Source organism: Protopterus annectens, chromosome 5.part1 (assembly GCF_019279795.1).
Source record: "Protopterus annectens isolate FY-2018-M chromosome 5.part1, PAN1.0, whole genome shotgun sequence".
Classification (NCBI taxonomy): Eukaryota; Metazoa; Chordata; order Ceratodontiformes; family Protopteridae; genus Protopterus; species Protopterus annectens.
Window position 1 is genome coordinate 603,112,415 of NC_056736.1, and position 27,603 is coordinate 603,140,017.

General features: G+C 46.0%; 1 protein-coding gene across 2 annotated transcripts in view; it reads left to right on the plus strand.

Annotated features, from left to right (window-relative positions):
* Positions 1-27,603, plus strand: part of PDS5B (PDS5 cohesin associated factor B) — a 3,703,643-nt gene that overhangs the window by 611,828 nt on the left and 3,064,212 nt on the right. For both annotated transcript variants that reach the window (XM_044073218.1, XM_044073219.1), the window contains exon 8: positions 15,201-15,341. In XM_044073218.1, the coding sequence (XP_043929153.1) occupies positions 15,201-15,341 (141 nt within the window). The remainder of the gene's footprint in view (positions 1-15,200; positions 15,342-27,603) is intronic.

Consider the following 27,603-nt stretch of genomic DNA (forward strand, 5'->3'; position numbering starts at 1 on the left):
TACAGCAACTTCTTCCCATGCTGGGCAAGGAGTCTTGGCTGGTAACTCTAGATCTCAAGGAGGCATACCTGCACATCCCCATTCGACCAATCTGCAGAAGATACCTCAGATTTCTTGCAGGATCAGAGCACTATCAATTCTCAGCATTGCCCTTTGGCTTATCTACTGCCCAGAGTATTCACAAAATGCCTGGCATCAGTAATCGCCCATTGCAGACTACAGGAATTCAAATTTACCCATACCTGGACGACTGCCTGCTACAAGGGGACAACAAAAGCAAGCTGACAACAGATTTACAAAGGGTCATTTACTTGCTACAAGGACTGGGATACACAGTCAATTTACAAAAGTCAAGGCTGATACCATCCCAAACAAGGACATTCTTGGGCTGAATTGGACACAGTACAACAAATGGCATTCCTGACTACAGAAAACAAAAGAACTTCCTCTTTACTTCTTGGCACTAATAAAACTGAACAAGTTAACAGCAAGAAAATTTCTACAGGCCTTGGGCTTCATGGCATCATGCATAATCTTGGTCCCATTTGCCAGACTACATATGAGGAAACTACAGTGGTACCTAAAGAATTTATGGTCCCAACACAGACACAGTCTAGAAACAGAAATCCCACTAATTCCATGCTTAAAACAGGAGTTCCTATGGTGGGCTCAGGCATGCCAGTCAAACCCAGGCCTGCCCTTCCGCAGATGTCAACCAAGCCAGACCATCACAACAGACGCTTCAGACCTAGGATGGGGGCCCACATGCTGGACAAATGCGTGCAAGGATTGTGGACACAGGATCAACTTCACCTGCACATCAATCTAAAAGAAATGCTGGCAGTAAAACTGGCAATCCAAAAGTTCAAACCATTCCTCAAAGAGGGCCAGTTGATGATAAGGACAGACAACACCACAGTCATGTGGTACATCAACAAACAGGGAGGCACTCATTCATACCCCCTATGCAGAATGACCTTGGAGCTGTGGACCCTGGCACTCAGCTACAACATTCAGTTACAGGCAATATTTGTACCGGGGAAAGACAATACTCTAACAGACATACTAAGCAGAACCACTTCGGATGCGCACGAATGGAAGCTGCACCCGGACATCTTCAAGACCATCTCAAAGAAATGGGGAATGCCACAGATAGACCTATTCGCATCACCTCTCAATCACCAGCTCAAAACATTCTGCACAAGGACATTCCACCCACTAGCATGGAAAGTGGACTCACTCTCCTTCAACTGGAAAGGCCTAACAGCATATGCATTCCCACCTCTTCCTTTGATACACAAGGTACTACTAAAAATCAAGGAAGAACGTCCAAGGATAATCCTGATAGCCCCAAACTGGCCAAGACAACACTGGTACCCACTACTGAAGAGCATGTCTCGAACAACATGTGGCCAATACCCTGATGCCTTTGATAACTCAGAACAACTACAGCATCATACATCCAAACCTAAAACGCTGCAACTGACTGCATGGAACATCACATAGCAGCAGCTAATCCAGAACTTTCCCAAAGAGTTAAAGACATTATTCTTGAAGCACGCAGACCTTCAACAAGAAAGAACTATGCTGGAAAATGGAAAAGGTTTGTCATTTGGAGTACCGAAGAGGAAAAGATGTGTCAAACATAGATATGCCTAACATTCTGGAGTATCTGGCGAACTTCTTCATTCAGGCCTGTCCTACTCCTCCATCAAGATACATGCATCAGCTATTTCAGCAGAATACAGCTTTGATCCACCTGTTTTTCAAGACCCTTTGCTCAGGCAGTTCCTCAGAGGAATCAAGAATGTAAAACCTCCAAGGAAACCACCATTACCAGCTTGGGACTTAAACTTTGTGCTAGAAAAGTTGACACTAGCACCCTTTGAACCAGCAGCAACAGCAGACCTACAACACCTGTCATGGAAAACTGCTTTCCTACTGGCAATTACTTCAGCAAGGAGGGTTTCAGAACTACAGGCCTTAATGGCAGTGCAACCCTTCCTAATCTTCCACCAAGATAGAGTGTCCTTGAGGACTAATCCTACATTTATGCCTAAGGTGGTATCCAGAGTATCTTTAAACCAGGCAATCCACCTACCTACCTTCTTTCCCAACCCACAAAACAGAGGGAAAGAATACTGCATACCTTGGATGTACATAGACAGCTACGCTACTACTTGGACAGAACAAAAATAGCAGAAAGACTGACCAACTTTTTGTAGCCTATGCAACAGGAAGGGAAGGAAAAGCTATTTCCAAACAGACAATCTCCAAATGGATAGGAAATTGCATACGATACTGTTACTCCTTCCATGGAAAACCAATTCCACAGAACATAAGACCTCATTCTACAAGGGCAACAGCCACTACCACAGCCTTCTTACGAGGAGTGGCAACCAAAGACATTATTGAGGCGGCTACTTGGACCTCCGTGCATACATTTGCCAAGCATTATAATTTGCCTCTTTATTCCAGATCCCGAGCAGGGTTTGCCACTGCTGTACTGCAAGGGATCCTAAACACACCATAATCTACCTTTATCCTCCTCCCCTAGTTGGCTATAGTATTCTACCCACTTGTTATGACTGCAGATGCATCCATGAAGGACATAGTACAGTTTTGTACCTACCATAAATGTAGATGTCCGAACTGGATAGCATCTGCAGTCAGGATTACCTCCCTCCTTCCCTCTGTGGTACTCCTAGGGTGTTTACCCTCCTAATAGCTAGCTGTTGGGGAGTCTTTATGGTGTATTTGTTTGTATATATGTACATATATGCTTATTGTTGTGTTTACCTCTATCTATTTGGAAACATTGGCATCTATCCAAATTTTACCCTGCAAGAGGGCTACTGGCATCTGGGGCAAGAAACACTGAGGAAAATGGCGTCGGCTGATGCTTTTATACCCGAAGACCAACAGAGATGACGTCGGGTGGAGTGCGACATCAGCCGAAGCCGGACCCGGACTTTGGAATCCGGCCGACTGCAGGGCTGCCTGACGACAGGACAACCCACTTGTTATGACTGCAGATGCTATCCAGTTCGGACATCTACATTTATGGTAGGTACAAAACTGTACTTTTTGAAAACCCCAAGGAGCTTTCCAAAACACACCTACGGATACCCCCTCTAGGGGCAGAGGAGGAGGTAGAAACAGAAGACGCCGTCCAAACGGCAGAGGGGGTCCGCAAAATCAGGGTGACAGAGAGCAGTTCTCTGGTAAACCCTATCAGCGTTCCTGAAAGGGAAGCCCGGCTGTCCTTCTCTGGAGGCGGTCGGGGGTCGCTTGGCTTTATACCCAAACGCCTGGCTAAACATTACAATGGATTCTTGGGTAAAAAGCATCATTTCCAGAAGTTACTACATTCCCTTTTCAAAACGCCCTCCCGCGTGTACAATTATTCCAGACATTCCACCCAGTCTGCGTAAACTAGCAGCCATAGAGATTCAAAACCTGCTAGACAAACGAGTCATCCAGCCAGTCCCGGCAGAGCAGATAGGGTCCGGAACTTACTCAAGGTTCTTTTTAGTTCCAAAGAAAACAGGGGATTGGAGGCCTATATTAGACCTCAGCAAACTCAACACCTCCGTCAAGAAGGAAAAGTTCCAGATGGTCACGCTTCACTCGATACTTTCGTTTCTAGAAACTGGCGATTGGATGTGCTCCATAGATCTCAAGGATGCTTACTACCACATCAGAATGGCTAGATCATCCCGAGATCATTTCCGGCTGGGGGCCAGTCATTACCAATCAGAGCCCTGCCCTTTGGTCTCACCACAGCCCCCAGAGTGTTCACCAAATGTATGGCAGTGGTCACGGCTCACCTGAGACGTCTAGGATTCCGGGTGTTTCCATATATGGACGACTGGCTCCTCGCCACCACCTCCAGGCATCAACTAATCCAGGCAAGAGACTACACTATCAACCTGTGTTCCCAGCTGGGCATAACGCAGATGGGTTATCACCCTCGCAGCGTATTACATTTATAGGAGCAGAACTAGACACTATCGATTCAAGGAACAGGTTGCCTCAAACAAGAATCTTATCTCTAAGAAGTCAGTTGTCCAGTCTGTTGACCCAGAACAAAACCCCTGCGTCGCAGATACTGAAGCTATTAGGCACAATGGCAGCCACGCTAATAGCAGTCCCGTTGAGACACATGAACATGCGGATACTCCAGTGGTTACTCCTCACACAATGGTCTTATCAACAACTGCCCATGTCGCACGAGATTCTGTTAACAAATCTTTGCAAGAAGGATCTCAATTGGTGGCTGAACAACGACCAGATAGTAGTCTGATGTCCATTTGTTCTTCCCCAACCCACAGCCACAGTGACCACAGACACTTCCCTGATAGGGTGGGGGAGCTATTTCAGGGAAAGACTGTCCAAGGTACTTGGTCAAGCATGGAATCGCATTTGCACATAAATGTCCTGGAGCTGAGAGCGGTGTTCCTGGCGTTGCAACACTTTCACCACTGTCTTCCTCCAGGGACAATTGCAATTCAGACGGACAACATATCAGTAGTCTGGTACATCAACAAGCAAGGGGGAACCAGATCGTATCCCTTATGCCGAGAGGCCCTAAGAATGTGACAGTGGGCTGTTTCCACCAGACGCTTTCTAATAGCAATGCACATCCCAGTGTCATCCAATGTGATAGCGGACAAATTGAGCAGGGCCATCCTGTTGCCTCACGAGTGGTCCCTCAAACAACAGGTGGCGGACAAGATTTTCCGCAGATGGGGCCAGCCTTGCTGCAATCTATTTGCATCTCCAATGAATGCCAAATGCAGCAGCTACTTTGCCCTTTATCCCTCACCGGGGAGCAACCCGAGGGACGTGCTTGTACATGATTGGCCCCTGGGCCTCCTATATGCCTTCCCGCCTGTTCCCCTAATTCCCAAATTCATTCAGAAAGCCAAAACTCTGGGAAGGACTGTTATTCTGATAGCCCCGTCTTGGCCTCGTCAGATTTGGTTCCCCTTCCTACAGAAGTATCGAGTGGAAGAACCATGGATTCTGGACCCAGTGCCAGATCTTTTGACTCATTAGTCGGGAGTTCTTCACCCCTCCCTCTTCTCCCTAAAACTGACAGCTTGGCTGCTCCAATTCCCGTATTAGCCAGGTCTCAAGATTTGTCTCCCGCGGTCCAACACATTATAGCTTCTCATAAACTGTCAGCCAGGAAGCTATAGAATAGCAAATGGAAACGATTTGTTCACTGGGCTTCTCACCACGACGTTGACCCATATGTTGCGCCTATTCATATTTTAGATTTTTTGTCGTCCTTGTTCCATGGTGGCGCAGCAGCTGCCACCATAAGGGTTCAGTTGGCTGCCATTTCCAACTTTCATGTTGGATTTAACGGGTCTAACATGTCCCACAGACTATGTAAGGCCTTTTTGAAAGGTACCCACCATCTCAGACCTCGTATCAGACACCCTGTCTCTCCCAGTTGATGCTTACCCCCTTCAAACCCGCGTCATCTTGCGATTTGAAGTTTCTGTCTTGGAAAACAATATTTCTGGTAGCCATTACATCTGCGCGTAGGGCCTCTGAACTTCAAGCCTTATCTTCCAAACCCCCATATTTGATCTTCCACCCTGACAGGGTGTCACTCAGGACAGATCCAACCTTTCTTCCTAAGGTCTGTTCAGAAACTAACTTAAATCAGTCCATTGAACTCGCAACCTTTTTTAGACACCATACCAACAGACTGGAATATATGTTGCACAAGCTTGATGTTCACAGGCAATTGAGATTCTGCTTGGATAGAACGAAAGACTTCAGACAATCTGATCAACTCTTTGTCTCTTACGCAGAGAACAAAAAAGGTTCTGCGGTGTCAAAAATCACATTGTCTAAGTGGCTTTCTGATTGCATTAAATTAATTTATTCCTCCACTAACCAGCCATTACCGACTAATGTCAAAGCCCATTCTACCCGGGCTGTTTCTACGTCATTAACTCATGCAGCTCGTTTACCCTTGGATATCATCTGTGCAGCTGCTACTTGGTCCAAACCTCACACCTTTATCAGTCATTACAAAGTGGACAGGGCCTCCAGGGGCAGGGCTTCCTTTGGTTCCACTGTGCTCAGGAATGTTCTCCCTTGAGCCACCCAGGATAAGGGTGCTTGGGACGCTACCCACGTGTAAGAACAAAACGGCGAGATAGAACAACTTCACATAAAGAAGTTATGTCCTTACCATAACGTTCCATGTGAGTTGTTCATCTCGCCTTTTTGTTGTTACATTCCCTCCCACCTTCCCCCTCCTGGTGAGAAAGATGGTTGCCTTGGTGGATTGGTTGGTCTTGTCAGCCTGTCTTCTTAAGACAGACTGTTTCCCTTTCTGAAATCTATAGATACCTAGATAGGTAGGTACTGCAGTACTAATTTTTTTAGGCCGTCTTCGGGTGCAGCGAACTAGATCTGGGGTTTGCAGTAGAGCATCATGGGATATATACTGGGTCTCGAGCTTCTCTGAAAGTTTGGCCTAATGGTTAAGGTGTTTGCCTTACAAATACAAGGTGCAGGGTTTGAGTCTCACAAGGGATAATTGGCTAAGCTTATAATGGCTCGTGAGGGCAGTTACCTTAGTACTAATCTATGAACCAATGAACCTAAAAGCAGCCGACTTGGAGCCGAGGGATCACTCTGAACCCACGTGTAAGAACAAAAAGGCGAGATGAACAACTCACATGGAACGTTATGGTAAGGACATAACTTCTTTTTTTCTAGTTTCAGACCCAAAGTCTTCAAAAAAGATAAGTAACCCCATTGGGGATCCTTTTTCTTGCTCCAACTGATGTCAGTAAAAGTGAACAATTGTCTTGCCTGTGGAAAGCAAATACCTCATAGAGATTTTCATTCTTACTGCATCCCCTGTTTAGGCCCAGACCACGACATCCCTCACTGTCGGTTTTGTGCCTTGTTCAACCCCCGAACTATTCGTCGTCGGGCTATTTTTGCAGGCAGTTACTTTCGTACTCTAGCTCAGTACTTTGAAATGGTGTCGTTAAGCCATCCAACTACAGATCTTCCGAAAAAACAAAGGATAAAGACAGACAGACCGCATAGGTCCAAAACTTCCAACGACGCTTCCGTTAAGCTAGTCGCCAGTCGGCCGGTACTTTCACAGCCCCTGATGCCCGCTACTTCAGATTCACAGGCCTCTACTGAGACCCATTTGGTGTCCGGTATGCCACAAGATGCTTCTTCAACTATGGAACCTGTGGATGTCTCTACCTTGGATGATTCCGAAGATGCTGTGCAGGCCCCGACTTCTGAGGGTGTATTCAGGCCTACAGACATTCATATTAAACCAACCCCATTGTTTTCTTCCAGGCCAAACACTCGCACTACACCTAGAAAACCGGTGACCAAACTGCATGCTCAGGCCCATATGCTTCAAAAACAAATGCTTAGAATGGCTGAAGACCTTATTACCTTAATTAGAAGAAGCCAGACTTCCCCCTCTAAGAGACCTAGAACAGAATTTCTTTGATTCTTCTGATCATGAATCTGATATTTTTGCTCCTTCTGATTACCAGGATTTTCCCTTATCTACTTATGAGGATTCTGATGCAGAGGATTCCATTCCCTCTGCTTCCCCTCCAGAAGATCTTTCTTCTTTCGATGAAACCTTGCATACTCTTAGGGAGCATTTCCATTGGGAAAGCTAGGATTACTCAGAGTCCAAAAAGAGATTTAGGGCATTCTTACTCCTGCCTCAACACAGGCCTTTAGCTATCCCTCCTTTTCTGGACATTGTAGATGATGCTTTCTTGGAATCTAGCCTTACCCCAGACACTTTACCTCCAGCTCCCAGAAAACCTAACTGGTACTACAGAGTACCTGACTCTCAAGTTCCTCTTCAAGAATCCTTCTGTGGATCCAGTGACCATTTCCCAAGGACCAAAAGGAATTAAGGCTACTGCTGCCAAAACTCCTATCCCTTCTGATAGAGATTCTTGAGCCTTAGACATATGGGGTAAGGAGGTGTACACTTCTGCATCTTTGGCCATTAGGGCTTTAAATTGCCAGTTTCATATGTGAGATTGCTTAAACTGAAAATGATGTTGATTCCTGACCGTGATGAACACAAAGAATTGCAAGATTTAATGCATTCTGCAAAACAGGTTGGTAAACATACTTTGGAATGTGGTTTTAATGCTTTAGAAGCATCTTGCAGGGCTGCTGTCACTTGGTCTGTACTTAGAAGGCATGCTTGGCTTAAGGAACAAAACTTGCCAGGTCATGCCAAAGCTAAATTACTGGATGCTCCCTTAAACCAAGACCGCCTTTTTGGCAACAAAGCAGAAGAAGTCCTCAAAAGGATGGAGGAAAAATCTAAATCTATGCAAACCGTTAAAGATTTCCTACAAGTACAGCCACCCAGATTCAGTAGGCATTTGCCTTCAAAGAACTGGTCCTTTCCAGTCCCTCAGTCCAAACCCAGGAACAGCAGACCACCTAGGCTACAGTCTCAGACTACGTACAGATCTAAGCAGTGGGGGGCTCCCACTTCCAAAGCAGGGAGTAGTAAGCCACCCCCCACCGAAAAATGGCACAATGACTTAACCTTAAAGCTTCCAAGCCCTACTCAACAACCTGCTCCCTTAGGAGGAAAGCTCACCCTGTATGCAAAAAAACTGAACTCATTACCCAGGACAAATGGGTTTTGAACATTAATTTCCCAAGGATACCGATTCCACTTCCACACACTACCAACCCTAAATGGTTGGCCAGACCTACCCTTAAATCAATGGGCGGAGGCCCAACAGCAGGTTCTCGCTCTTCTCAGTCTTAGGGCTATTCAGCCTGTCCCAGCAGAACAAAGGGGACAAGGTTTTTATTCAAGACTTTTTCTGTTACCCAGAAAAGACAACTCCTGGCATCCTATCCTGGACTTCTCTATTCTCAACACCTTCCTGGCGGTTCCAAATTTCAAAATGCTAACTCTTCAACAGCTTCTTCCTATGCTAGCCAAGGATGCCTGGCTGGCAACACTAGACTTAAAGGAAGCATACCTGCACATCCCAATAAGGGAATGTTGCAGGAAATACCTACGCTTCAGGGCAGGCTGCATGCACTATCAGTTCTCAGAACTTCCCTTTGGCTTATCTACTGCGCCCAGGGTATTCACAAAGTGTCTAGCTCCAGCCATTGCATTTTGCAGGCCGAGAATTATTCAAATTTACCCAGACTTGAACGATTGTCTGATTCCGGCAGAAAGCCTGGACTTGTTATTACAACACCTGGCATTCATAAAGAAACTTCTAACATCACTGGGGTACACCATCAACGAAAAGAAATCTCACCTAGTACCCTGCCAACAGATTGTATTCCTGGGAGCATGCTTGAACGCAACTTCCCGGATGGCATTCCTCACTCCGGAGAAACAAGTTTATTTGACAACCTACTTCAAACTATTGGTCACAAAACCCCAGCTATCTGCAAGGAAAATACTGCAAGCCCTGGGGTTCATGGCCTCTTGCATTCTACTAATTCCATATGCATGACCGCATATGAGGAAACTTCAATGGTATCTAAAACGCCTATGGTGTCAACATTCTCAGGACCTGGAAACAATGATTTCTATCATTTCTTGTATGAAGACAGAGTTCCTTTGGTGTGCAGAGGCCTGCTACCACAACAAGGGACTCTCTTTCACTCTACCCTCTGCCGCCCAAACCCTAACAGACACATCAGACTATGCATTGGGGGCTCACTTGACAGGGCAGTGCATTCGGGGCAAATGGAACCCGAGACAGATGCACCTGCATATCAATCAAAAAGAAATGTTAGCTGTACAGAATGCTCTGACAGCCTTCAAAGACCATATACTTCCAGGACAACTATTGATAAAGACAGACAACACCACAGTTATGTGGTACATAAACAAGCAGGGGGGGAACCCACTGGTACCCTCTCTGCAGACTAGCCATGGCTCTGTGGAGCACGGCCTTGATCTAGCAAGTGCACCTACAAGCTCAGTTCCTGCCAGGCAAACTAGTCACTGGCAGACGACTTGAGCAGAAATCTCATGGACCCACACGAATGGAAACTAGAGCCCAAAATATTCAACCTCTTGAGGAACAAATGGGGGACTCCAGCAGTAGACCTGTTTGCCTCCCCTCAACTACCAATTGAGCAAATACTGCACAAGAACTCCCCACAGTCAAGCTTGGAAAGTGGATGCCCTGTCCTTTACCTGGGAAAGCCTCTCTGTTTATGCCTTTCCCCCTCTGCTTGTCCTCTCAAAGGTTCTGCTAAAGATCAAACAGGACAAGCCAAGGCCAGTTCTGATTGCACCAGACTGGCCACACCAGCACTGGTACCCCCTCTTTTGCAGTATGACACTGCTGCAACCATGGCACCTGTCTCAGACCCCCTTCCCTGCTGTCCCAGCAGGCAGCCAGATTCTGCACCCTCAGCTTCAAACCCTGAACCTTGCAGCCTGGCTAATTCCTTGAGCTCTCCTCTAGCATCCCTCAGTAAGTAGGTGCTGAATGTCATTCTGGAGGCAGGGAGGCCTAGTACTAGAAAATCATATGCTGAAAAGTGGAAAAGATACAGTTCCTGGAGTCAGGCTCAGGGGATGTGCAGAACAGTGCCCACCTTACCTCATATTCTACAGTACTTGGCAGAAATGCTCCACAAGGGCCTTTCTTTTTCGTCAAATAAAATTCATGCCTTTGCCATTTCAGCACATTGTAATACTGAGCCACCCCTCTTCTCTCACCCTTGCTAAAAATATTCCTTAGAGGGAGCCAAAAATTTATGACCCTACAGGAGAGCTCCCACTCCAGCCTGAGACCTTAACTTTGTATTGGAAAAGTTCACTCTTCCCCCTTTGAGCCAGCTGCAACAGCAGAGTTGAAATTCCTTTCTTGGAAAACAGCCTTCCTTCCTAGCCATCACTTCAGGAAGAAGAGTGTCTGAATTATAGGCCCTCATGGTAGTTGAACCCTTCATTATCTTCCATGCGGACAGGGTTTCCCTCAGGACTAATCCTTCCTTTATGCCCAAGGTGGTGCCTAGTGTGGCCCTAAATCAAGTCCATTCATTTGCCTACCCTTTTCCCTAATCCACAAAACAAAGGGCAATGAATACTGCACTCCTTGGACTTGCACAGACAACTTAGATTTTATTTGGACAGGACTAAGCCTCTCAGAAAATCTGAACAGCTGCTAGTTGGTTTTGCTGCAGGGGCAGAAGGGAAGGCCATTTCAAAGCAAACCATTTCCAAATGGATAGCTCATTGCATTCATTTCTGCTACAAGCACCATGGAAAACCTACCCCACAGGGGATAAGATCACATTCCACCAGGGCTGCATCTACCTCTGTGGCTTTTCTCAGAGGAATCCCTACCAGGGACATCCTAGAAGCTGCTACCTGGAGCTCTGTACATACCTTCACCAAGCATTACCACATGCCTATCTTCTAAATCCAGAGCTGGATTTGCCACTGCAGTCTTGCAGGGCTTAATAGCTGCCCTAATACTCTAACTTCTTCCTCCCTTCCTTAGTTTTGGCAATCAACCCAAATGTGATGACTGCAACAGTGTAACATGAAGAACATAGTACAGTTGTGTACACTTACCATAAATGTAGATGTCCGAATGTATTCGCAGGCCTCTACCGAGACCCATTTGGAGTTCGGTATGCCGCGAGATTCTCAGAGTATTGAACCCGCGGATGTCTCTCCCTTGGGTGGATCCGGAGCCGCTGAGCAGGCACCGGCTTCTGTGGGTGTTTTCAGGCCTCAACATTTTTATATTAAACCGACGCCAGCCTCAAAAACAAGGTCAAAAACAGCTTGTATGTCAAAAAACTGACACATGTTGTTTGCATTACCAATTGTCTGCACTGCCCTTTGTGTTGTCTACTATGCCCTGGGTCTTTACAAAGTGCCTGGCACCAGTAATTGCGTTCTGCAGATAAAGAAGCATTCAAATTTATCCTTATCTGGATGACTGTCTCATTCAAGCATAGGACAAGGACACTCTTCTTCAACATCTGGCGTTTGTAAAAAGGCTTCTCGCATGCCTAGGGTACACCATAAATGAAAAGAAATCACAACTGGTACCCTCTCAAATAATTACATTCCTGGGTGCAAGCTTGAATACAACTGCCCAGATAGCTTACCTCACGCCAGGCAAACAAATCCAATTGATGACTTACTTCAAACAAGTGGCCACAAAACCCGTTATCTGCAAGACAAATTCTGCAGGCCTTGGGGTTCATGGCTTCCTGCATTCTTTTAATTCCATATGCAAGACTGCATATGAGGAAACTTCAGTGGCACCTAAGAAGCTTATGGAGTCAACATTGTCACAGCCTGGAAACGGTGATTCCTATCATTCCTTGCCTGCAGCAAGAGTTCCTATGGTGTTCAGAGGCCTGTCACCAAAACAAGGGACTGTCATTCATTCCACCCCCTGCCACCCAAACCCTGATTACAGACGCATCAGACAATGCTTTTACACATCTAGCAGGGAGATGCATTCAGGGCGAATGGAGCCCAAATTAAATGCACCTGCATATCAACCAGAAAGAGATGCTAGCTGTACAGAATGCTTTGACAGCTGTCAAGGACTTTCTTCATCTAGGACAACTACTGATAAGGACGGACAACACTACAGTCATGTGGTACATAAACAAGCAGGGGGGTACCCATTCCTACCCCCTTTGCAGACTAACCATGGCCTTGTGGAACACAGCCTTGTCTTACCAAATACATCTACAAGCTCAATTCCTGCCAAGAAATTAAAATACTCTGGCAGACAAACTAAGCAGAAATATTACGGACCCACACGGATGGAAACTGGATCCGCAAATCTTCAGCATGGTGACACGCAAATGGGGGGGAGCCCAGACATAGATCTTTTTGCCTCACCCCAAAACTATCAGTTGGACAAATTCTGCACAAGAATCCATCACAAAAATGCTTGGAAAGTGGATGCTCTATCCTTCAGCTGGAAAAACCTATAATTCTGTGCTTTTCCCCCTCTGCCTCTGCTCTCCAAGGTATTACTAAGTCGGACAGGAAATACCAAAAATGATTTTGTTTGCTCCAGACTGGCCTTGCCAACACTGGTACCCGCTTCTACGCAATATGTCACACCTTCCTCTGTGGTACCTGCCCAGACACCTTATCTACTGTCTCAGCCGAACTCTCAAATTCAACACACACAGCTCCAAACTCTGAATCTTGCAGCATGGCTAATCAACTAATTTCACCAGTTCCATCTCTCAGCAAACCTGTGATGGATGTCATTTTGAAGGCTAGAAGGCCTAACACTAAATTTTGTGCTGATAAATGGAAAAGATTCTGTGCCTGGAATCAGGCACAAGGAATAAGCACAGAAATGCCCAATATTCCTCAGATTCTGCAATATTTTATGGAGATGCTTCACAGGGGCCTGTCTTTCTCTTCCATAAAATTCCACGCCTCTGCCATTTCAGCTCATTACAACACAGAGCCTCCCCTCTTTTCTCATCCCCTGCTAAAGCAGTATCTCAGAGGGGCCAAAAATTTAAGACTTCCCAGGAGAGCACCAACTCCTGCATGGGACCGCAATTTTGTGTTGGAAAAACTCACCCTGCTTCCTTTTGAGCCATCTGCTACTACGGACATAAAATTTCTCTCTTGGAAGACAACTTTTCTTTTAGCAGTCACTTCAGCTAGAAGGATCTCAAAACTACAGGCTCACAAGGCAGTGGAGCTTTTTATTATTTTCTACCCGGGCAGGGTAGCGCTCAGGACCAATCCATCCTTTATGCCTAAAGTGGTATCCAGCGTGGCTCTTAATCAAGACCATTCATCTACCAACTTTTTTCCCAAATCCACAGAACAAGGGGAAGCGGATTCTACATTCATTGGATGTACACAGACAACTAAGATTCTACTTAAACAGGACAAAATCTCTAAGAAAATCTGAGCAACTACTGGTGGCTTTTGCTGCAGGGGCAGAGGGAAAGGCTATCTCAAAGCAGACCATTTCAAAATGGAAAAGCCATTGTATTCGTTTCTGCTACATGCATCATGGTAAACCTGTCCCCAAGGGGATCAGATCCCATTCCACCAGGGCTGCATCTACTTCTGCAGCCTTTCTCAGAGGGGTTCCTACCAGAGACATTCTAGAAGCTGCTACCTGGAGCTTAGTTCATACGTTCACCAAGCATTACTGTTTACCTCTCTTCTCTAAATCCACTGCAGGTTTTGCCACTGCTGTCCTGCAGGGCCTTATAGTTGCTCATAATACTGTATAATTACATCCTCCCAACCATAGCTTTGGGATTCTACCCAAATGTAATGACTGTAACAGTGAAACAAGAAAAACATAGTACACTTGTGTACACTTACCATAAATGTAGATGTTCGAGTGTATTCACTGTTGCAGTCCTGGTTACCCACCTGCCTGCCCCATACTTTTCTCTTTTTATACCTCTTCTTTCTTTTAACTATGCTCAAAAGCCATTTTGTTGTATTTGCTTTTATTTGGAGGTATATTTTTTGTGTTCCAAATTACATGCACATATATATTTTGCTCCCCATTTGAGGGGCACCTGACATCTGGAGCAAGAAAAACTGATGAAAATGGTGTCGGCTGCATGTTTTATCCCCCTGACGACCCAACATCATGGAAGAAGGGACAGCAACCGATGCAGGACCCAAGACTTTGTTATTCAGGCCGACTGAGGGCATCCTGCCAGCAGATTACCCAAATGTAATGACTGCAACAGTGAATACACTTGAACATCTACATTTATGGTAAGTGCACACAACTGTACTATCTGCATTAGCATCAATGTATTGTAAGTGTCGGTACAGGTGAGTAATTGTATGGCATAATTTAAAAAATTTTGAACAATCCACCAGTGATTCCTTACTTTCACCTGACTGCTGTCATAGCTTGGCAGGACGGCTTTGACTAGCTGGTTGGGGGTGGTTGTCAAACATATATTTTATAGCTTTAACAAGCAAAGAAAAGAGGATTCAAAAATCATAATATAATATATATAATCATAATAAAAATAAAACCAGAATGCGTAGAGTACATAAACTGATGAGCAGTGTTCTACATATGCTTTATGGCACTGAATTTGCAATTAGTGGGTTGAATTAAAACGGTGAAACACTTGCACTGTTTAAACACATGCTGTTTTTCTTTTTTGGGCAGTTCTTTAATCAAGTTCTGATGCTCGGGAAAACTTCCATTAGTGATCTTTCAGAGCACGTCTTTGATTTGATCCTGGAATTGTACAACATCGATAGCCATCTTCTACTTTCTGTTTTACCCCAGCTGGAATTTAAACTTAAGGTATGTTTTAGATAATATTACCCAAAAACAGACAATTTTCATATGAAATAATGAGTAAATAATGTATTGAAGGTACTGTAGTAGTTCGTTCAGTATGTGTGCGGAAAAAGCTGTGGTTTGAAAAGTTATTCTTTTTTTATTTTGTGAAATCAACTGTTAATGGTTCAAGTGTGGGACATGGTGTAAATTTTGATGTTTAATGGCCCATCTGTAAACAGTTGCGCACCAGAAGAAAATTGGGGAAATGAAAAGGTATGTTGTTTTGACAAAGTGCTTTTATATTTAGTTGAGTAGCTTCAAATCTTAGTCGCAGCATAGCCACCACCTCCATGGATAAGATGACCAATGAGCCTGTTTTACATGATCTGAAGTAGTTGACCTCATTTAGTCTTCAACCTGTGGGTATTCGGATCTGAATCCGATCCGAGATGGCCGCATCGCTAACATCTGATTTGAGCTCCAAGCTCCTCCCCTTACCCATAATGCTCCCCTATCTCCTTCCTTCCTCCAGATCTCATTTGCTACTGAAAAGCTACACATTATGGTCTCAGAACTCCAGGCTGTATTTTTGTATGTAACAATTTTTGTGGTAGTTTAGGCTAAATTTATTCCCATCCTTTTCCTTTTTCACCTCCCCATACCGCATTTCTCCATTGGATCAAAAAAAAAAAAAGTTAAAAGTAGATGTTATGTTGTCCTATCTTGCCTTCATTCATATAATGGGTTTGGAGCCGATCCTCTGCTCCGACTCGGCCAAATACTTAGCTGAAGATCTCAAACTTGGCTCGTGGCAAGAAGGTATCCCACAATGCAGTGGTGCAGTACACCAGATCTTGTTTGCTGCTTTACAAGGTTGGGTGCGCTCATCTTGGCTATGGCTAAGTTGTAAAACTTTTTCTTATTTCTTGTCAAAACTACTAAATATTTTTGCTGATATATATAGTTCTATCACCAATATATTATATTTGTTTGCTTCTCTTTGTCGTTTAACCTCAGTTGAAATAATTTTTTTCCTCAGGCACAGCTTTTTGCCGTTGCTTTATAGGCCTTGGTATCCCTGTACTGGTGGTTGTTTGCTGTCTTTACAGCTTGTTTAAATCAGAGAGCTTTTGTAGTTTGTTGTGTCTTTATAGCTCGTTAAATTGGAGAGCTATATGCCCCTTTTAGTTAGAGGGCTTGTCCTGTTTAATAGTTTTGTGTTTGAAAATCAGAGCCGTTTAAGTTAGAGGTTCTAATTTTCTTCCCTAGATTTTTTTTTTTTTACTGGCATTGTTTTTGGTAAGATTAGTCTTTGAATATTATCCTGTCAGATATAGCTTCCTTTGTTGGTGTCAGTATGTTTAAAGAACAGAAAGAAAGAGAACATAAGCCTTCAGGTTTCAAAAAATGTCAAAAATGCTCGCAAAAGATGTCTATCACTGATGGACATATTATTTGTGCCCATTGTCTTGGTGCTATCCATCTCCAGGAGGACTGCATCTTCTGTCATTCATTTAGTGTCAGAGTTCTTCAGGAGAGAAGAAACAAGTTGATTCTTAAAGGCCTGTTAAAACCGTCCTTTGAAGAGGCCCTTCATAGCTCTTCCTCTTCATCTCCTTCTAAAAAAGGCAAATCATATAAAAGGCAATCTCCATCTGCATAGGTTCATTCGGAGCCACCAGTCAAACTACCGAAAATGTTTAAGGCCACTATTTCCTAGGCTCCACAGTCTTCGGAGACAGCAGAGACCCAAAGCCTCAGAATCCCCCTTTGGGTGAACCCGTCTCATCCGTGGCCTCTCCAGAATATCGTTCTGAAGAGCCTCCTAGGAAGAGAACCGGCAAGAGGAAGCATGTTGACTTCCCAGATGAGTCCATTACTTCAGACATTGACCTCGATGAGTCTGAAGGGTCCCCCAAAGTCATCCTTGGACGATCTCATTTGCAGATATTCTGGAGATCCTTAAGCAAAGAGGCAGCTGGCAGACCACTTCCCCTTCTGATGAGGAGTCAGTGTACCTGAAGGCTTTCGGGTCTCAACCTTCATCCTCCTGGGTATCTCCGTCTTTTGATGAACTCATGGATCTGGTTAGTTGAAAGGCGTACGAGTCACCTGACACTTTGGAACCGGTCCCTCGGAGGCCAAACAAATTTTTGTCAGCTCCTCTGGGCAAAGAATTCTTAAAGGGAGTACCTGTAGATGCTATGGTGGTGGCAGCAGCCACTAAAAATGAACTTGCAGAGACTTCTTCATCTGTTCATCCTCCCAATAAAGATTCAAGAACGATGGACAAATATGGGAAGCATATCCTTACAGCAACTTTTTCTTTGCGATCGCTGAATTACTTATTCCATTTTACAAGGCTACAAAGAGATCTCCTGAAAGAGCTTGGAGATACTCTACAAGGTTCACTAGCTGCGGGGGTGAATGAGAAGGCCTCCTCCCAGCTGTCCACCTTAAATTCTATTGTCTACTCCTCCATGAGGCTTATAGCTTACGCAGCAGATGGAGCAAGCAGGACAACAGGTTCTGGAGTTTCCCTTAGGAGACACTCTTGCGCTTGTGTAATTTTGCAGAGCCCTTCAAGTCCACCTTTACTAACTCCCCCTTTGATGGTTCCTCACTCTTTGGTTCTAAAGTAAGAGACAATAACCCGATGCGAGCAGGAAGGAAAAACTCTCTCTGCTGTTGAGTATGTTTTTCTGTACCTTCAAGACCTTCTCCCAAAGGTCCGAAGGGTGGAAAAATGTAGTTGAAAAGATCCCAGAGGTTTTTCCAGGATGCACAGGCTGATACCTTCCCCAGAGGCAGAGGGGGAGGTAATAACTAGATGCCGCCCCAGAGGCAGAGGGGGTCCGCAAAACCAAGGTGACAGCAATTCCTTTCGTGGACAGCCTTATCAGCACTCCTGAAAGGAGGCCTGGCTGCTCTCTTCTGGAGGCAGTCTAGGGACTTTTGTCGATGTACGCAGAAGCCTGGCTAAATATCACCAACGACAAATGGGAAGAACAGTCCAAGGTATATGGCAAGATCATGAGGCTCACTTGCATATAAATGTTCTCACGATGAGAGCAGTGCAAGCACTTCAAGACTTTCTCCCTCTAGGGACTATTGCGATCCAATCAGACAATATGTCTGTGGTTTGGTACATAAACAAGCAGGGGGAACCAGATCCTCCCCCCTGTGTCAAGAAGCCCTAAGAGTTTGGCAATGGGCAGTTTCTTCCCAGCGCTTTCTAATTGCAACGCGCATTCTGGAGAAGTCCAACGTGATAGCGGACAAGCTGAGCAGAGCAATTCTAACACCTCACGATAGGTCTGTCAATCACAGTGTAGTGGAAATGTTTTTCCAAACATGGGGACAGCCTTGCTGCAACCTCTTTGCCACTCCCATGAATACCAAGTGCAGCAAATACTTTACCCTAGTTCCCCCTCCGGGGGAGACACCGAGAGACGCTCTGGCTCATGATTGGCCCTCTGGACTTCTATATGCTTTTCCACCTGTTCCTCTCATACCCAGATTCTCTTTGCCCCCTTACTGGCCTCGTCAAGTTTGGCTCCCCTTCCTGTGGCTCCACCTTCAGGAGAAGCCTTGGATCCTGGACCCAGTACCAGATCTGCTGACTCGTAAGTTGGGGGAGCTTCATCCATCTCTCCACACCCTAAAATTGACAGGTTGGCTGCTCCACTTCCCAATTTAGTCAGGCTTCACAATTTCACTCATGCTGTAAAACACATTTTAATGTCCTCCCATAAAGCTTTTACTAGAAAGCTTTATTCTAGGAAATGGAAGAGGTTTTCCCTGTGGGCTCACGATAAGAACATTGACCCTTTCTCTCCACCTATTCACTCCATTTTGGAATTTCTGGCGGAACTGTTCCAACAAGGCTCAGCTGCAGCTACCATCAAAGTTCAACTTGATGCAATTTCAAATTTTCATATTGGCGATACTTCTTCAAACTTAATGTCACACAGGTTGTGTAGAGCCTTTTTAAAAGGCGCTTCTTTACTAAGACCTCCCTTTAAGGAACCCCTTTCTCCCTGGGATCTAAATTTTGTCTTGTCCCATCTCACTACCTCCTTTTGAGCCTCTTCATTTTCAGAACTTAAGTTCCTTTCATGGAAGCCCTTATTTTTAGTGGCTATAACTTCCGCTATAAGGGCGTCAGAACTGCAAGCTCTTTCTGTTAAACCACCATATTTGATTTTTCATAAGGATAGACTTTCCTTGTGCACTACCCTTTACCTAAATCTTTACCTAAAGTTGATTCTCCAAACAATATAAACCAATCCATAGAACTCCCAGTATTTTTTCCTCAACATAGCAACAAGGCAGAGTACAAATTACACCAACTGGACGTGCACAGAACTCCGATTCTATTTACATAGAACCAAAGACTTCAGAAAAATCTGACCAATTATTTGTATCCTTTTCTGATGCAAAAAATGATCCTCTGTTTCAAAAACTACTCTTTCTAATTGGTTCTCAAATTGTATTACCTTTATCTACAAATCTAATAACTAGGATCTACTTTTCAAAGTAAAAGCTCATTCAACTAGAGCATTGGTGATGTCCTCTGCTTTCCGAGCCAGAATTACTATAAATAATATTTGTGCAGCAGCTACGTGGTCTACTCCACATACTTTTATTACTCATTACAAAGTGGATTTGGCCTCCAGGGACAGGGCATCCTTTGGCTCCACAGTGCTGAAAGGTATACTCCCGTGAGCCACCCTGGATAAAAGTGCTAGGGATGCTGTCCCATCATTGTAAGAATGAAGGTGAGATAGGGCAACATAACATAACGAAGTTATGTACTCACCATAGTGTTCCATATTTGTTGTCCATCTCGCCGTTCATTCTTACGGAACCCTCCCTCCTTCCCCCTGCCAAAGACTTCCTGTGGATCTGGTAGATTTACTGTACCTGAGGGGCTCTTTGTCTCCGCTTGTTTCTCCTTTCAGTGTTTGGTGTGGACGTACATATTTTTTATATGTATATGTGTGTAAATATGTATATAGTGTACATATTGCTCAGTATTTGCAACAAACAAGATCTGGGGAATTGCACCACTGCATTGTGGGATACCTTCTTGCCACGAACCAAGTTTGAGATCTTCAGCTAAGTATTCAGCCGAGTCGGAGCCGAGGATCTGCTCTGAACCCATCATTGTAAGAATGAATGGCGAGATGGACAACAAACATGGAATTCTATGGTGAGTGCATAACTTCTTTTTTGTTGTAGTTAGAGTAGTTTCCCTCTCGTCTTCCGCTCCCTTTCTCATAGTGTGTGTGTGTCTACAGGGTGCTGTTTGGGGTGTTAGTGTTCCCTAGTATGGCTGAAACCCCCAAGCCAGTGTTTAGGAAATGCACAGAGTGCACCATAAGCTCTCCTCAGCCAATGGCGACACACCGTGTGTAGTGTGTTTGGACATGGCCCATTTGCTGACCTCCTGCTTTGTTTGTGTGGGTTTCAATCCTTGGGCCCTTAAGGACAGGAGGGCGAAGCTGACTATGAAATGGGGTGGTTGTCCCAGTTACTGCATCGGCAGCCTCTACCTCAGCTGCATCTACTTCCTCCCCTCCCCAGGCCTCTAGGATCCATCCTCCCGCCATGAGGTCTGTAGAAAGCGAAAAACTAAAGGACAAAGCTAGGAAGCGGTCCCCGGACTGCTTGGCTCTGGTGGGGCCTCCTGCTAAATCAAAGACCCCTCCTAGGCGTAATACCCCTCGGCTCCGATCGCCCAGGTTTTCCTCAGAGCTAGAGGTATCTAGGCCTCCATCTAGCGGTTCCCCTCATCGGCACTCCTGGCCGGTGGCTTCTTCATCAAGGTCGACCTGTAGTCAGAGCAAGGCAGAGGTGCACCTGATGATGTGTAAGTTCATCCGCACCCAGATGGGAGTCTTGCCAGCCTCCTCTCCCTCTGGAGTGGGGAGCTTGCAGCCCTTCTTCACCCCATAACTCCGTCAATCCAACAGTCAGTTTTGGAGTCTGTGGACCAGAGTACCCTCGGGGTCAGGGGGTTGGCGCAGATGGTACTTTGTATCTCGATGCCGGCCATTACCTTGAGCATGTTGGATCCGAGCTCTCTGAGCTGTAGTCTGGGCCTGTGATCTGAGGGGGCAGTGTTGGCTCCAAGCATTTTGGAGTGCAGTATCCCCCTTGGCATCCTGGCTCTGACTTCCACCTTTGATCCGAGGGGAGCAGCTCCCTTGCTTACTTCTCAGGAAGTGCACTCCCCTCGGCTTTTGACATGGTGGGAGGAGGTCCTGTTGAGTGCTTTGAGACCCCTGACCATCTTGATTTTGGACTCCACCCCGATTCCCTTAGCTCTGGGTTTGGCCCCGACATTCCTTTCCTCTCAGGGACAGCCTGTGCTCGCTATGCCTCGGGGAGCTCGTGTTAGAGAGCAGCAAGAAGCTTACGAGTACCCCACAGAGATTCCCACTGAGGAGGCTCCTCGCAAGCGAATGTGCAAAAAGAGGCACCTGGACTCCTCTCCAGAGTCCCGCACGGATGAGACTGACTTGGAGGAAGAGGAAGGTCATCCAGGTCACCCCCGAAGATGTCTCCTTTGTAGACATCATGGAACTTCTTTTGCCAAGGGGGGGTGGTGGTGGTCCAACTAAAAAACAACCCTGGACGAGTATGTCTTCCTGGAGGCATTTGGCACGAGCCCGTCTTCCTCCTGGGTGTCCCCTCCCACGGACCCGTTTGTGGACCTGATAACATCTCCGGCATGGATGGAACCGGACACCGTGAAGCCTGTTTCCAAGCATCCAGATAAGATTCTTAGCTTCCCACCAGACAATAATAGTTGGAGTAAGGGGTCCCCAGTAGACGGCATGATGGTGGCAGCCGCCACAAATAAAGCTCTCACACAGGAGAGCTCTACGGTCCATCCTCCTGACCAGGAGTTGAGGACTATGGACTGTTTGGGGAAGTGGGTGTGTGCTTCAGTAACCTTTGCCATAAGGGCGCTGAACTGTATGGCACATGTCATCCGACTGCAGCGTAACTTAATCATTGAAGTTGCTGAGTCGCCCCCGGAGTCCACGTCAGCAGAGGGCAAGAAGACGTTTTCCAAATGAATGGCCAGTCTTAAGGCAGTAGCCAGTACATCCATGTGCCTCTTTTCCCATGCCACGGAGGGAGCTGCTAGGCCGGCCGTGTCCGGCGTTGCCATGAGACATCATGCCTGGCTCTGGCTGTTTCAATTCTCAAAACCCTACAAGGCATTCTTTGCTAATGCCCCCTATGATGGTTCTTCCCTGTTTGGGAAGTCTGTGCATGAAACACCGGTCCAGAGTGAGCAGGACCGGAAGACGCTGTCTGCCGTTGGGATCCGCTTCTTACCCCCTCAAAGATCCTACTCCAGGAATTGGCGAGGGGCAAAGATGATGTGGTACCGAAAATCTCAGTTCTCTCAGAACACTTGGGAGTCATCTTCCCCCAGAGGCAGAGGGGGTCATGATGGACACCGGCCCAGAGGCAGAGGGGGTCAGAGAAATTTCGGGTCTCGAACCGTTCTCGGACAGGCCAGAGCAGCAGCCCTAAGGGGTTGCCCGACTGATAGTCTTTGGAGGCAGTCAGGGGTTGCCTCTTGCTACACCCAATGGAATGGGAGTCCATAACAACAGACCGTTGGGTGATGCAAATCATACCCAGAGGCTATTGCATCCTGTTCATAGTCCCTCATCTCCCATCAAAACACCTCCCAGATGTTCCACCAGTGCAAATGGAGGTAGCAGCACTGGAAATAGACAAGTTGCTAAGAAAAGGAGTCCTCCAAACCGTATCCCCCAGACCACTTTGGATCGGGCATTTATTCTAGATTTTTTTTGGTGCCAAAAAAGACGGGGGGGACTGAAGACTCAGTCTGGATCTTTCCACCTTGAACCTGTCTGTAGCCAAAGAAAAATTCCAGATGGTCACCCTTCAGTCCATCCTGCCTTCCCTGCAGGAAAAAGATTGGATGTGCTCAATCGACCTCCAGGATGCGTACTAGCATATCAAAATGAACAGCGCTCCCGCAGGTTTCCCCGCTTCTGGCTGGGGGCCAATTCTCAGTTCAGGGCCCTCCCCTTTAGTCTCACCACAGCCCCCAGGGTGTTTACCAAAGTGATGGCGGTAGTAGCGGCTCACCTGAGACTCCAGGGAATTCAGGTCTTCCCTTACCTGGACGATTGCCTGCTTGCTGCTCTCACCAGGCGTCTGCTGTGCCAAGCCAAGGATTATTTCCTTGTATTAGTGAACAGCTTGGGCATTACCATAAACCTCAGCAAGTCGTCACTGACTCCAGTCCAGACTCTAGAGTTCATAGGAGCTTGGTTGGACACAATACAAATGAAAGTTTACCTCACTCCGGAAAGGGTACACAATTTAAGACTTCATGTTTCTTACATTCTCCAGGCTCATCTTCCTTCAGCGGAGACTCTTTTGCAGGCTTTGGGTTCCATAGCAGCCACAATCAGTCTTCTACCCTTTGCATGACTTCATATGCAAGTTTTCCAATGGACGCTAGTTTCTACTAGATCTACCCTTGTCCCATCCAGTTCGGATTTCCCAGGCTTGCAGAGAGTCTCTCCTCTGGTGGATTCTCTCCCCAGACCTTGTCTAGGGACGCCCCTTTATTCCGTTCTTTCCCACAACCACAGTGACCACAGATGCTTCCCAGCTAGGGTGTGGGGGCATTGCTTGGGAAGAACTGTCCAAGGCACGTGGTTCCCTTTCGAGACCAATTTGCATATGAAAGTCCTGGAGATGAGGGCGGTTCTTCTAGCATTGCAGGACCTTCATGCCCATCTTCCTCTAGGGACTATTGCTATTCAGTCAGACAACATGTCAGTAATCTGGTATATCAACAAACAGGGCGGAACCAGATCTTACCCCGTTTGTTGCCAGGCCACAAGAATGTGGTAATAGGCGATTTCCACCTGCCACTTTCTGGTGGTAACGCACATTTCTGGGAAGGTCCAATATTCTGGCGGACAGATTCAGCAGGGCTATTTAATGCCTTACGAGTGGTGTCTGAATCCTTCAGTAGTGGAATGGATCTTCCTCAAGTGGGTTCGGCCTTGCTGCGATCTCTTCGTATCTCCTTCCAACGTGAAATGCAGTGAGTTCTTTGCTCTGAACCCCCCTCAGGGAGAAACCCCAGAGGCGCGCACTGGTTCATGCTTGGCCTCCCAGTTTTTTTTATGCTTACCCCTCCATTACCTATCATTCTGAAGTTTCTACAGAATGCTCACAGGTTGGGTAGCTTAATAATCCTCATTGCCCCATACTGGCCTCGTCAAGTCTGGTACCCCTTCCTTTCCCCATACTGGCCTCGTCAAGTCTGGTTCCCCTTCCTTTGGTCTCACCTAGCAATTCCACCATGGATCTCATTTCACATCCCTTGGGTATTTCTCACCTAGACCTGGATAGTCTGAAACTCACCGCTTGGCTGGTTCACTTCCATTCATGATTAGGACTACCGGTTTATCCTCTCTGGTTAAAACCATTTTGGTTGTGGCTCACAAGTCTTCCACCAGGAAAATTTATTGCAGCAAGTGGAAACAGTTTTCTATATGGGGCTCTTGACGGGATCTAGATCCATTCACGGCTCCGGTTTCAGTGGGTTTGGAATTTCTAGCGAGTATCTTTCACCAAGGTGCTAGTTCCTCTACTGTTAAAGTCCAACTGGCTGCCATCTCTAACTTCCATGTGGGGGAAGACATGGCTTCCCTAGCTTCTTCCGGACTTTACAAGTCCTTCCTTAAAGGTACCTTCCTTTTAAGACCCCCGGTGAAAGATCCTACACTTCCTTGGAACCCCACCTTGGTACTTCAGGCTGTAGTGTCTCCTCCCTTTGAGCCCGTGGTGTCAGTAGATTTACAATTCCTATCTTGGAAAACTGCCTTTTTGGTAGCTATCACTTTTGCTAGGAGGGTACTGGAACTTCAAGCATGGTCCATTAAGTTTCCTTACATGGTTTTTCATAAGGACAGGGTTTCCGTGCGTACTAATCCTTCCTTATTTCCCAAGGTGGCATCAGCTTCCAAAGGTGGCGTCAGAAGCCAATATTAGTCAAACTATTAGTCTCCCTGTTTTCTTTCCAAATTTCCAAAATAGGGGTGAATACAAATCACACTTGCTGGATGTGCATAAACAATTGAGTTTTTATTTACACAGAACAAAATCTTTTCGTAAATCTGATCAGTTGTTTGTATCCTATTCGAAAACTTTTCTGGGCAAGCCAATTTCTAAAGTGACCATCGCTCGCTGGATTTCCCAGTACATCATGTAAGCATATTCTGATAGACACATTTCCCCTCCAGGTCGAGTGAAAGCCCACTCCACTAGGTCCATGGCTACCTCGGCGACTTTCTGGTTTAGGGTGTTGCTGGATGACATTTGTTCTGCAGCTACTTGGTCCTCATCTCATACCTTCATAGCTCATTACAAGCTAGACATCATATCCAGGAGTACGGCATCCTTTGGTTCTACTGTGCTCCGGAATATCCTTCCATGAGGGCCACCCAGGTGTTGGTAACTGGGGACTCTGTCCCACAGGTTGAAGACCAAATGAAGTCAACTACTTCATATAAAGAAGTTATGTGAAAACAGAATTGCAGCAGATAGTGAAGACATCCACAAGACCTTCTATAGTTATGTAAAGAATCTCCATGGCAATACCCAGATTTGCTCTGAGCTACTGCACAATGGTAACTCCTGTACCGAGTCAACAGATATTGCAAATATAATGGTGGGGACAGATTCAATGCTAACTTTACCCCCCCCACCAAAGGACCAATCACAATACCAGTAGATTGCCAGGCACCCAGTATTACTGCTGCACAGGTTAAAACAGCACTGTCCAAGGCCAAGAATACATCTTCTATGGGACCTGACAGTATCCCTGTCTGTGTTCTACATGAACTACAGAGTGAACTGGCACCTCACCTGTGTGCCCTGTTCAATCACAGCCTCACCTCAGGCTTTGTCCCTACCGAATGGCGCACTGCTACAGTCATCCCTCTCCACAAAGAAGGAGCGACTACAGACCCCGGAAACAATCTCCTTGTTAGCCTGACGAGTCTAAAATGCAAAGCTATGGAATGCATCATCATGAACCTAATAAACAAGGATGTAAGAATCTCCAAACTCTGGATCCTACACAGTTTGGTTTTTGTGAAGGGTAGATCATGCCTGCTCACCTTGGTCGCCTTCTTTGAGTCGGTCACCAGAGCTGTGGATGAAGGTAAGGTGGTTCATACATCCTACCTTGGTCTGGCCAAGGCCTTTGATACCATTCCCCACTCAGGAATCATAGAAAAACTTACTAAGCTAGGCATCAACCCCTATATCACTAGGTGGTTTGCAAACTGTCTCACAGAACCCACAGTGTGAAAGTAGCGGATTCCAAGTCAGACTGTGGACCAGTCACGAGTGGAGTCCCACAGTGTTCAGTCCTGGGTCCTCTCCTGTTTGGCATCTACTTCTCTGAAGTCCAGGCCAACACAGAGGGACTCAGGCTGACCAAGTTCGCAGATTGCAAATTGGGAGCTATTATTAACTCCCCAAGTGCTGTTGACATCCTACAGAAAGGCCTGAATGAGACCAATGACTGGTGTCAGAACCATGGCCTTAAGCTCAATGCCAAAACAATTTCTTCATCCCCTTTGGGAAAAACCCGGTTCCCTTGAATTACCACATTGATGGTAGTCCACTGAACACCGAAGGCGTTATAAGACATCTGGGAACACAGGTAGACAGCAACCTGTCTTTTGACCACCAAGTTGCCACTGTGGTCAGAAAGTCCTTGTATGTGGCGCACATCATTACTATGGGTTTTGCATTCAGGAAGAAGGTCATTGCCTCCCTCTACTCTTCCGTCATTAGACCAGTCATCGAGTACAGTGCCCCATTTGGCATGTACCTCACTAGACACCTGCAACAACTGGAGAGGCCGCAAAAGTACCTCACAAAGAGGGATCCTAGGCCTTAAACACTTGTCCTATATGGACAGACTCGAAAAAAAAAACTCCCAACTATTCTCTGTCTCGTATCACCTGCTTGAGGTGATCTCTGCTAGACTTAAAAAGCCATGTCTGACCCAGCTCTGTTAAAAATGCTACATCTAAAGAAATCCTAATCCCTCCACACCACATGCTCCAGAGACCTCAACCTCATTACCACAGTCAACAGAACATGCTAGAGGGACAGGTTCATAATCCAGAGACTGCCCATGCTATGGAATAGACTTCCCATACATGTCAAGCAGAGCACCTCACTGGCC